General features: G+C 52.3%; 4 protein-coding genes across 6 annotated transcripts; 1 reads left to right on the top strand and 3 right to left on the bottom strand.

Annotated features, from left to right (window-relative positions):
• H310_09645 (signal peptidase I) lies at nt 1–706 on the top strand. Its single transcript, XM_008875782.1, has one exon. It carries the CDS (start codon nt 78–80, stop codon nt 627–629), a length of 552 nt encoding a protein of 183 aa, XP_008874004.1. The 5' UTR covers nt 1–77; the 3' UTR covers nt 630–706.
• On the bottom strand, nt 638–4,155 carry H310_09644 (hypothetical protein). Its single transcript, XM_008875781.1, has 12 exons — nt 3,850–4,155; nt 3,667–3,792; nt 3,542–3,618; nt 3,147–3,308; nt 2,759–3,041; nt 2,560–2,707; nt 2,297–2,391; nt 2,078–2,224; nt 1,713–1,925; nt 1,456–1,568; nt 954–1,077; nt 638–905 (listed from the first exon to the last, which is right to left on the bottom strand). Exons 1-12 carry the CDS (start codon nt 3,982–3,984, stop codon nt 660–662), a joined length of 1,869 nt encoding a protein of 622 aa, XP_008874003.1. The 5' UTR covers nt 3,985–4,155; the 3' UTR covers nt 638–659.
• Nucleotides 4,156–6,288: 2,133 nt separating this feature from the next.
• H310_09643 (hypothetical protein) lies at nt 6,289–8,362 on the bottom strand. 3 transcript variants are annotated; one of them, XM_008875779.1, is made up of 6 exons: nt 8,041–8,362; nt 7,576–7,989; nt 7,394–7,522; nt 6,987–7,148; nt 6,838–6,937; nt 6,289–6,780 (listed from the first exon to the last, which is right to left on the bottom strand). In XM_008875779.1, exons 1-6 carry the CDS (start codon nt 8,185–8,187, stop codon nt 6,524–6,526), a joined length of 1,209 nt encoding a protein of 402 aa, XP_008874001.1. In that variant the 5' UTR covers nt 8,188–8,362; the 3' UTR covers nt 6,289–6,523. The 3 variants fall into 3 exon arrangements, with proteins under 3 accessions (XP_008874001.1, XP_008874000.1, XP_008874002.1); XM_008875778.1 differs by having other exon boundaries at nt 6,838–7,148; XM_008875780.1 differs by having other exon boundaries at nt 6,289–6,937.
• A 757-nt stretch (nt 8,363–9,119) lies between these two features.
• H310_09642 (hypothetical protein) lies at nt 9,120–10,975 on the bottom strand. Its single transcript, XM_008875777.1, has one exon. The coding sequence runs from the start codon at nt 10,297–10,299 to the stop codon at nt 9,784–9,786; it is 516 nt and encodes a 171-aa protein (XP_008873999.1). The 5' UTR covers nt 10,300–10,975; the 3' UTR covers nt 9,120–9,783.
• Nucleotides 10,976–11,541: the final 566 nt, after the last annotated feature.

The raw sequence follows: 11,541 nt of genomic DNA, 5'->3' as shown, positions 1-11,541 counted from the left end.
GTCACGGAACCGTGCGAAATTCTGCCACGTTGCACCATTTTTGGAGTTTGCCCGCATTGGGACCGTCAACAGGAACGATGCAGAAGATGGTGGCGCAGCAGGTGGAAGAAGTTCGGCGGCTTTACAAGAACAAGCGCCAACTGACGCACCAATTTCTCAACTTGGGCATGGTGATTATCAGCGCTCTTATGATTTGGAAAGGTCTGATGGGCCTGACGGTCAGTGAAAGCCCCATCGTTGTCGTGCTCAGTGGCAGCATGGAACCTGCGTTCCAGCGCGGCGACATTCTGTTCTTGGACAACAACAAGCCCAAGCTCGAAATTGGAGACATTGTTGTTTTCAAAATCAAGGACCGTGAGATTCCCATCGTCCATCGCGTGTTGGATCTGCACACCCGCGCTTCCGACGGGTCGGATTTGTACCTTACCAAGGGCGACAACAATAACGTGCACGACCGAGGCTTGTACGCCCCCGGACAGTTGTGGTTGGAGCGAAGTGACGTGGTCGGCATTGCACGGGCATCGGTGCCATACCTCGGGTATGCCACGATTCTCATGAACGACTACCCTGCGTTGAAGATTCTGGCGGTGGGCATTATGGCGCTGCTGGCATTTACTCAGCGCGAATAACTCCAGTCCCTCGTACTCGTCATGTCATTTTTACTTGGCTTTATACCACGACGAATCAATCTTTGCTTCAACTTCGAGTCGGACACTGAGTGGCGACTCAAATGGATTTTCCATCAAGTCCACCATGAGTGTGCATGCCTCCTTGGCACATTCCGCCGGTCCTTCCATGATGATTTCATCGTGAATTTGGCACACCATTTCCCAACCCATCGCTCGCAACTGTTCGTTCCGGTGAATGTTGAGCATTGCACGCATCACCACGTCCGCCGCAGCTCCCTGACGTTAACGAAATCGTCTGTACATAGTCGTGGACTCGGCGCATACCTGGATGGGGGTGTTGATCGCCGCGCGCTCCGCGTGCGACTTTGCTTTTTGATGACTGAAGGATTTGGATTTGGTTGTGGCGTCGGGTAGCATGCGGTAGCGCCCCATCAGAGTACGTGTGTATCTGCCACTCTGTTAACGACGATCCATTCCTTGACGCGTATCATGGTGCCAAGACGCTGCATGTGGTGCATCCAAAATATTTCCGTGGGTATAAAGAACAAGATTGTTTCATTCCAAATGCGATACAAAAATCCCGCATCGATTCAAAGGAAACGTTTTCAATTCACAAGCAGGGCTGTTGTCGCCCATTCCAGATGCGACAATCCAATTTGTGCAACAACCCTTCACGGTTAATTCAGAAACGATGAATCTGCCCTCCCCCCCGTTGCAGATTCGCACGACAAGGCTTGCAATGTGTGTGTGAAGCAAAACTACCACATCCGAAACAATGCCTTCCATACAAACAAGTGGAAATCGCAACACTGAAGCGCCAACGTACCCGAACAAGTTGGCGGTTTTGATCGCTTGCTGTTGCCACGCCTTGACTTCTGGTCGATCGGCATACCACCGCTCCAGTGTATCCGCAGCTTCTTTTCGACTTACATTGAAGTCCTACAAGTGTTTCAGTATTAGTTAACAATACATTGCATCTAAAGTTTCCAAGAATATAACGTCAAAATCGTATTGAAAAGAGTGCGCAGTCAAAACGTCATTTCGACCTGACGCAATGTCTGTGTTGAAGGGATGGGGCAGTACCTTGGCCAATCCAAAAGGAGTTTTCCCATACGCAATGGAGAAATTGAGAATTTTGGCATGTTTCCGTTCTTTCGCAAAGGCATCTTTAAGAAGCGGCACCGGGGGTTTACCCTTGCTTGAATCCCATTCCAGCAAAACATCACCAGCCTCTACTGCTTTTTGCACATAATCATACATGCCCATTGCCGTTCTTGAGTGAAAATCGCCTCCTGCCTACGTCGAAATGTTTCAATAAAATGAATCCTTCAACTCAGTCGAACGACGACGTGAAAACATATCTCAATGGATGGTTCCGCTCACAACCTTCAATTCCAATGGAACAAGGCGCAATGAACAACATTTAGTCGTGAAAAGCTGGTACATACTTTAAATGCCTCGATCATGCCTTTACATTGAGTGACGTGTGCCAAGAGTCGAAGCTCCAATTGACTGTAATCGGCTACCACGAGGAGCTTGCCTTCGGCGGCAGTGAAGGCATCGCGAATTTTGTACCGATCTTTGTCCATCGCAGGCTACACAAAAAGACATAACTACTGAATGAGCAAACCAATTGGTGGTTAGAATTTAAAATCGTCTAACCGTACCTGGTTCTGAAGGTTTGGCTTGCGTGAGCTTAATCGACCAGTGTCCGTGTTTAAGTTTAATGACCCGTGTACCCGACCATCGGCGTCAGCCAATTCTACGATGATAGCATCGACAAAATTACATATTTCGCATGCTTACAGTAATATAGGCAAAATGCAGCATCAACGTTTTGGCGAACTGGAATCAATATTCACAACAATTTCCACAATGGTTATGCAGATGAGATTCCATCAAACTCGTTTGACCACATGCTACAGCTTACCTTGCAACGGGAGGATAAAATTGTTGAGCATAGTATCGATGGAGCTCATATCGTACATTTTCTTGAGAGCGAGGCAGGTCGCCGCACCTTCTTCGGGGTCGTCAAAGTGTTCAAATGCTCGTCCGTACTGCGGGGGATCTGCCAAGGGCTACGATGAAGTTTGAAATGTGAATACACGAAGTGCAAAATGGAAGCATACTTTGCCAGCGAGTTCTTTGAGAGCTTCGGCGGTGGCAGCAGGATTTCCAGACGCTGTAAACTGCACTGGTGGAATTCCCAATCCTCGGATGGTAATGGATCGGTTTTTCTTCGGCTTGGTCTGCTTTTCAGGGTTTTCAATGATTTGTTCGATATTCTCCACATCAAACATGCGCTCCACAGGCAAGTCGATCTTCTTCTGCGGATTTGAGTACGGCGCGAAGAGAAGTTGTTGTTTTTGCGTCGCGCTGGCCAAGTTCATTCGTTTGGCTTCAGGCACGTACCTAACAACCGCAAGGTGTTATCGTTGTGACAAGGATTCATTTTGGACGTCAATGCGAATTTTCCAAACGTCGTTGTGTACAAGGCAACTTGTACATGTAACATACCGAGATACCCATTCCCGCACTTCTTCCTCAAGCTTGGCACGATCCGCCAAGGCTTGTTGCTCGACTTTGGCAAGATTCGCCAGGTCCACATGCATGCCTTTTCGCTCCAAGTCCGTCAGGCATTCACCAAATGGGACCAAGTACTCCACGTAAAAATCATACCTAGGCAAGTTCACGATGATTTTTCGTGGTATCTCGTTTACCATGACGGTCAAGCGTGTAAAACGTATCAAAAACGAGCATAATTTAATATTTGATGTGTGGAGCAAAATCCATGATTCGACAAATCATATTATGATTTCAATCACATGCACATATTCGCTGCAATGCAGCGGACACGAAATCCAAAAAAAATGTACGCGTAGTGCACATGATACAGCACGGAATCAACTTACATGGAATGCCGCGAGATAGTTCCATCGGCCAACGTCTGAAAATGCCATGTTGTGTCTTCCAATTTGTGTTGCAGCACCTGCAAAAACGTGTCAAATACTTGTTCCATCGCTAAAAAGTAGTGTGCCTTGTGCAAAAACCACGTGCATTCGGCATCGTACACGCTGTAGCGAATCCACCGCTCACGAAACTCTGGAAAGCGTTGCAGCTCTTCAACAAGAGGCACCAGACGCTCCTTTCCTGGAGTGCCATCCTACTCAACGGGACCATCACTTCAAACAAGTGACGTCAGGCATTTCAACTTGTGAACCTTCTTCAGCTTGGGCACACCAAAAAGCTCCTTCATGGGTTTCTTGCGACGTTCCATGAGGTCGGCCGACAGCGCTTCCAACGAATAACCACCTTTCTGAAAGCGCGCTGTGTTCCAAAGTCGCGCCATGTGCATTGTGTCGCCGCCAAGTCCCTGTACGTTGATGCGTGTTGACGGATTATACAGCACGTGGCGATCAAAGCTGTAATTGTGCCACACTTTCTTGTGGGTTTTGCTCTCAAGAAACTCTCGAAAATACTCGATGGTTCCTATTCCGCTCCTGACGATGCAATGCGCAAGATGAGGCAGGATTACCTTCAGCACTGTCGAGGTTGTCGACCCACACGTACGGTCCGTTGCCAAAGTCAACGTCTGGTCCGCTGAATATGGAGAGACAAGTTACGTTGCCGTTTCCGACTGGCCCGACCTTCTTCACGTCGATGTTTGCAACTTCCGTGTCACACGCATGAATGTGCTTTGGGCCGAGGGACTTCAACACCTCCAACACACGCTTGGCGCTTTGTCTGTCCTGCACCATCGTGACGGGAAGCATTTCATCCGCTTCAGTCAGCCCCACGAGGAGATGCTCGTGGCCTACAATTCCCGACGAAACCTCGCTGAAACAACGCCGACTACAAGGAGTTGACGACGGCACCCGACGTGGGCCGCCCGTACGAATCGCCCCGACCGTGCGCCACATGCGACGACGACCCGCCAACACCAATGTGTTTGACCGCCGCCATTGTACCGGATATATTCTACATCCGGATATCGCCCATGTCCATGCCAACAAATTGAAGGTCACAAAAAACATGTGCACCTTACGTGGACGAGCAGTCGCTATTTCTTGCGCATGGCGGCCGCCCTGTGCCACGCAGTACTCCATGGTTACTGCTCCGAGTGTAACTATACCAAACTCGACGACGTGAACGAGTTGTGAGTGCCCTCATGTTGTGCCGGAATTGCGTCGTCGATTGAATATAACCAACAACAGCCAATCAAAAAATCGCTTCCCTGCAATCGCGGAATTCTTGGAAATGTATTCAGCCAATCCAACGCGATCCGAATTTCGTGGCGATCTGAAAATATTCACGCAGGATCTCAGCATACCCGTCGAGAAGTCGACGCCAATGGGCATATTTGAATGTAAAACCGAGGTACTTTCCATGGTACGATGCGATCGCCAGCATTCGCTTGATTGTGCAGTCCTGGTCTTGAGGAAAAAAAGTATCTCCATGTCAACTTGAATTGTCCGGCAGTGTTATTTAGATGGAAATTCATTCATTTAAATGGACAATATTCGTATGTTTTCATTGGTCCAATCAGAATACAGGTTTGACTATACCACGTTGTTGTGAAGATGCCACTGGGGACACTGCGGAGGCTTGTCGGAGGTCACGTGGGCATGTCGACTTGATCGAAACCAAGGCGGATGGCCATGGCACGCAAGTGTTTTGGTGGCAATTGGCTTGGTTGGTTGCGATGGGAGCGTAGGGACGACTGCACCAAGCGATTCCAACGACAGCGTCGACATTGCATTGAGTACCTCGCCGCAACAAGCAGACGTCCGGTGGAAACGAAGCCATTTATCGAACGACATGCCTGAAGGGCACACAGCGCACATCCGTGCGATAGACAACGCGCGTGTCCTTGCATTGAGCCAAGATATTGTCCAACCAAACGATCCAGCAGGTTCGCAACGCGCGATTCACAAGTCCGTAAAAACTAGTTTCTCCAGTGTGTCAAAGTGCTTGCGCAATGCGGGGCCAACATGGAAGCGACGAACCAAATGTGAGCGAGAGGTCATGTAAAGAGCAGAAAGAGCCCTTGGAACGTAGGCCGGACGCACCCCACGTCGATTCTCAGCTGAGGCACTCGAAACATTTTTGAATGTTTTGGTGCATGGCGCCACCATCCTGGCAACAAACTATGGTGTGCATTATATGCCGACTCGTCAAAGTTGCCATTCGATTTGAGATAGATCGAATGCACATCGTGTTAGTTGTGGAAAGGGTCGCAGGAACGGAATCAAACACCTCCTTTGGTTGGATGGACCCTCAACAACAACATTAGTAGAGTTTGCAGCGACGAAAACTGGCCATCATCCAATCGTCCATTTCGTCATGCTTCCCTGAGGAAGGCGGATCGACGCCTCGAAGCGCCATGCTCGCCGTGGATCTACATCGTATGAAAGCCAGACCTGGCTCTGAGGTTGACGTGGGCTGGTCGGACCTCGTTCTTTTAGAGATCGGCAAGGTTCCCAGCTCGCGCAATATTCAACATAACATAGTCGTTGCTGCTCTTCGTTGAAAGCCAAACAGTAATCGGTGAGTAAAACAGCCAGGAACGAGGCATTGGCCATGAGGGCCTTGCGTTTCTTAAAAAGGTCCGTCTCCGCATCTGTCCCTTTCAACATGTGCCGAAACAAGGCAGTGGCTCCTCGAAATTCCATCACGACTGTAGCCTTCACAAGCACAACCGTCTTCGCCTCCTCCCTCTGGAACAAGTGTGGCGAAACAGTGCTGCGAGCGGCGAATGTTTTGGGCAAACTTCATCTTGCATGACACCCGTGCATGGGATCGCTTGAATAAAGAGTGGCATGATATTGATTCATTTGGTACAGGAGGACTCGGTCTTCCGATGGAAAAAGTCCTCTTCATGGGGTCTCGTCTGCTCAGCAGTCCAATTTGTACTGCTGGCAAAGCCGATACAGCGCATCCTGGTCGCACAGCAACTGGAGCAACTTGGTATCTTCGACAATGTTCACTTCGTCGTCCAAGTCGGCTCCACTCGTGTCGCTTGTGTAGCGCTCTGATTCGACGTCATGCTCGAGTTCGTCGCGAAGGATATCGGGGGTTGCCACTGCTTCCAAGAGGCCTTCCACCTTGGCTTTGGTAATTGAAATTGTCATTTGCCGCCCGCGGAGGGTATCTATTCATCATCACAACGTTCAACCATGCCAACGTACGTAGTAGTTGGATCAGTCACCTGACGACGGGTCATGCATGCCAGGATGGAAGCAATCATGGCACACAAACAATTTTTTTCCTCGAAGCGGCCACTCGCAACCGCATGTGGGACACATGGCCTAATCACGAACGATGCCGTTTGTTCTGGCACAAACAAATCCAACGTACTTCGAAACACCGGTGGCACTGGCGCTTTGGTCGAAACAAGTGCAAGGTTTTCGAGCAGCGGGTGCACAGTTTTGCGTTCTGGCGTTTAGACGACGGCGAGATCACTCGAACGCAGTCCATGTCCAAATGCTGGTACGCCAGAAACTGCTCAAGGCGCAATATCTACACAAAATGGGAAATCAAGACAACATGCCACAGACGATCAAACAAATCACAAATCGTGCCCATGTTTTCCCCATTGCCAAGAATGCTTGGTCGCACGTGGAGGGTCGGCCTGGCGGCGAATTTACTGCATCATCCCGTCGCGCCAGCAACGCGTCCACTCCATCGTCAACAGCAAAAAAAATGGTAGTACACATACAGAAACGCCCGTCCTTCGACGGGCGCGGCGGATGATAAACACACACCTTTTCAACTTGGCGTTTTGCCATTCGCTTCGTCGCGATATTCCACCCGGCACCTGTGAGCACCGGCACGAGCACGTAGTACACGTCCAAGAGCCCGGGTGTGTCGGTTTCGATGCAAACGAGGCCGGACTAGAAACGTTGCATGAAGGCCAGCCCTTGATCCAGTTCGAAAAGTGACGTACTCGGGCGATGGACGCCCGCACCATGTTGGGCACGGAGGGATACGTTGCAATGTCGTCGATCGAGTGGATGCACCGCACCCATCCACGACGAGCGATGTTGGAGTGGTCGACGATTTCAATCTCGTTGTGGGATTCGAGCACGCAAAAGTCTCGCTTCGACATGCCGGGGACGGGCGAGTTGTACGCAAACCACGAAATGTCGCACTGGGCATGGTTCGTCGCGTGCGGCTGCGACAGGGAAAAGAGCTTTCGCTTGGATGCAATGCGGGAGCCTACGGTCGCGTGGAATGCATCCTGTTTCGCGGGCGTGTCGAGCTGAAACAAGTCGGCGACGTCGGATAATGTCGATCGAATAAAGGTATGGGCGCCTACGAGGGGCAACGCCGGGTTTACAATGTCTTGGCCACCGTAAACCTGCATGAATGTCCCATGACAACGTCGCTCCCATGGGACTCAAGACCGTACCAGCGCCTGGCGGGCGGTCGTTTTGTGCTGGATGCGGGACAACAGTTTGAGCTGCGGCAGGCGCAACGCATTGCGAATGAGGTCGGCCGTGGCTTGCTTTGCAATGTCCTTGAACCGCTCTTCATCTTGCGGGGGCAGCGACGCCATCGTCGAATGCACACGGACGATGGGAAAGTGAACCAGCGGCGGGTCAAAGCCAGTTGAGCCGGTCGTGGCTCAACTTGGACGCCAGCGGTCGTGCGGCCCTCACGCTGGACGCAATGTCGAGACCAGATTGCGTTTTATTCGCACGCCCCATATAACGTCAATGGGTTGACCCGGACATTGGGTGTTTAAACGGCCTTTTTCAAGTAAAACGCGTGCGTCAAGCCGGACGTTTTATCAGGTTGCCAGTGCTTCGTTCCAGTGCGAGCACACGACAACGCATGTTCGATGGACATTTGAACGGTGTGAAATTCCCACGCCCCGGACGACAACGCCGCCATTGGCGCGCGCGCGCGCGTCGACGGCTGCTTTGAAGGAAGCGCCGGGACGTCTCGTTCGACGGTCGTGCGAACGCGCGTGAATCCGCGCCGTGGAATCGGCCGCCGCCACGATCGCCATCATGTAAACACCGGCTCGTTGGGTGCGTGGCCGTCTCGAGAGAAACGAGAGCTCCCGCCGGCGGATCATCCATAACCCACTGCAGGCGCACTTCCCGCAGACACGCCGCCGTCAAATGGGCATGCGACAAATCCAGTTGTTCCGCGGCGTGCCGTGGCCCACACTGACGCGAATCTGATCTGAACCGAGTGCATGCCGCCCCTTGACTCTTACGCTCCCCCCCTCCCCTGCATGGACAACGTGTCCAGCTGGCGAGAATGCGAATCTGGCATCTTGTCTGGCGCGCTTCGACCAGCCGATGGTACGACGCAGTTGGGGCTACTACAACCCATCGGGATGCCAACGAGTCGGCGGCAGGGTGGCCCGTGTGACAAACGAGCACGGCGTCGGCGGCCCCAACGTCGTCCGAAATCAACGATCGCGACAAAGACATGCGTTCGGCGATTGTTGTGATCGTCGTGATGCGTTCAGCGACGGCATCGCGACAAACGATTTTTGCTGCCAACCACTCGGGCAAACCAGATCGCGACCATGACAGTCGAGTACATACGAGCACGTCGACCGTTGGGCGCGCCCCAAACAGCCACAGAAGATCAGGGCGTGCATGTTAGATTCAATCGGTGGGCACGATCGGCTGCGCTCCTCCATCCTACACGTGGTGGGTTCGACAGAGAGTCGACCGGCGACAGGGGCAGCCGGCATGTCGAAGTTGGCGACACCGGCCATGCTGCGTGCTGGAATGCTTCCCAGCGGCGCGTTTATCGAGATCGTGCATGGGAATCGAAGCGACGACGTGCGCTGCACAGGTCAAACTCGTCGAGAATGGAGCACAACGAGGCAGTGCTACGTATCGCCGCGATGGCCCATGGCGGCGGCGGTTGCAACGTGCAGCATCGCACATTCGTGGCTTCCAGTTCTCTTCCATCCACGCCATGTTTGCCCAGTCGACGTCGGCCTACGCGACGCAAAAACACACACGCACCGCCTGCGATGGCAGTGTACATGCTGCCAAGGTGCGTTGTCCCCTTTCTCAAAATCGTGAAAGCTCCATGCCACAACGAGCGCACTTGTTGGTACATGTTGGCTCTCAAGAAAAAGGTCGTGGCCTGGGCGGCTAGCGCTTGCGATTGCAGGCATATCTCATGCCACGAGTGCCATCCGCTTTGCAAAGTCCACAACTCGACGAAGCCGCCGACAAACTGCTCGCCTTACAGCTTGGGGTTGAGCCGTTCGTGGCATGTCGGGCATACCGTTGGCTCGACATGGACTGCTGGCGGCAGTGCTCGACGTCGTGGCATATGGTCGATTGGACGATGTGCCAGGCACATTGCTCGTGCGAGAAGGGCGAGTTTGTCCCGGCCAAGATGGATGGGCAGAGAGGTAGAAGCACTGGTTGACCGAGTACCTCATGTCAGGCATTCCAACGGCGTGCACTGGTCCTGCCGGGGCTCCTGTGCTTCGTGGGGAGAGGCGGTTCCACGGGATATCGTCCGGCGCCACGTCGGCTCGAACTGGGCTAGATTGGCTACTCCTTGTGGTGGAGGACCGATCCGCAGCATGGGGTCGGTCGTTGCTGCTTGAGGCCGGCGTAGCAATGCAAATCGATGCAAAGCGCGTGTCGGGAGTTCCATCGGGTTCCACCCTCTCTGGGGACATCGGGGCTGCAACTGGTTCAGGATGATACACCTGGTCGTTTCCGCTGAGCAACAACGCCGCGCTGCCATCATTCCGTTCGCCACGTCCTGGCTCGAGCGAGCCCTGTCGCGGTTCGACATCTTCGCCAACGTGCGAGAGTTTACAGTCATCGAGGATTTTCACCCCTGTTGCATCCACAACGTGCTTGTAGACATAGACACGCTCGGCAGTGCGCCTTTGTTTCGGGGTCAGAATTCGTTGATTCTTCGGCTTGCTTGCGCGCTTTGAGCTCCATATGCGAGACAGTTGTGTCGGAACGCGATGGGGAAAACACTGGTGCTTTGTTGGCTCTGTAAGCCCTCTCTGAGCACTTTGACCGTGCCGAGGTTTGCGCCGCGCGTGATCGGTCTGTAGATGGTTGCGTCGTTCAACGCTGGGCGCATCGTGTGGTCGCGCGTGATGCGCTCGCCGCTCTCTTCACGGAAAAAAATATCATGTCCAAGTCGAACGTGTGACCTGCGTCAGCGTCTTCCTTTCGAACGGTGCGGGCGCGGGCACAGTCGCGCCGAACCGAAGACGACGGAGGCAGACGCAACGCATCCCATCGCACATTCAATTCACGCTCCGTTGCCGCACTCCACTGGCGGCCGGCCGCCTTCGATCGGGCCCACCGACTTCGAAAACAACTCCAACGTTCCGTGTATTGTAGGGCCCAATTGGGATCGGGCATCACTCTCCATTGATTATCTCAGCCATTTGAGACTCAATTTTCGCATAAAAAGAATATAAAAAAACTACAAATCTCGTTTGAAAAGTGCTTCTGTGAACGCACTAAATTATCCGGTTGAGGTGCCTTTCAAATTTGAGTCAGAAAAAGACTATGACGAAAAATCATCTCAAATAGGGTAAGGGATACATTCTACGACTTTTAATTGGTTGGAGAGGTTGAAGATCGAAAAAACGAATACAATTTTCGCAGTTAAACCGATAACACAATATATAAAACCTATTCACTTTCAGAGGAGACATCAAGCAGGTTTCCATCACCATCTTCTGATGGTTCCACCTCAAGGGCCAGAAGCTCGTCTTCAGCAGCCTCCATGTACGAATCCTCAAACGAACAGACCTTGTCATGCGCCGATACCCAATGCGAAGAGGTGAAACCCGAGGCACTTGGAGACACTGTCTCGAATGCGGGGGTGCTTACCAGGGAGGTTCATCGCCTTGTGTTCCACGAAGTACTGATGACACTTCACAATGAGC

The sequence above is a fragment of the Aphanomyces invadans genome (assembly GCF_000520115.1).
Source record: "Aphanomyces invadans strain NJM9701 unplaced genomic scaffold supercont1.22, whole genome shotgun sequence".
In the NCBI taxonomy this organism is placed as follows: domain Eukaryota; phylum Oomycota; class Saprolegniomycetes; order Saprolegniales; family Verrucalvaceae; genus Aphanomyces; species Aphanomyces invadans.
Note: the sequence above shows the minus strand (reverse complement) of the source record. Positions and strands in the feature narration are given on the sequence as shown.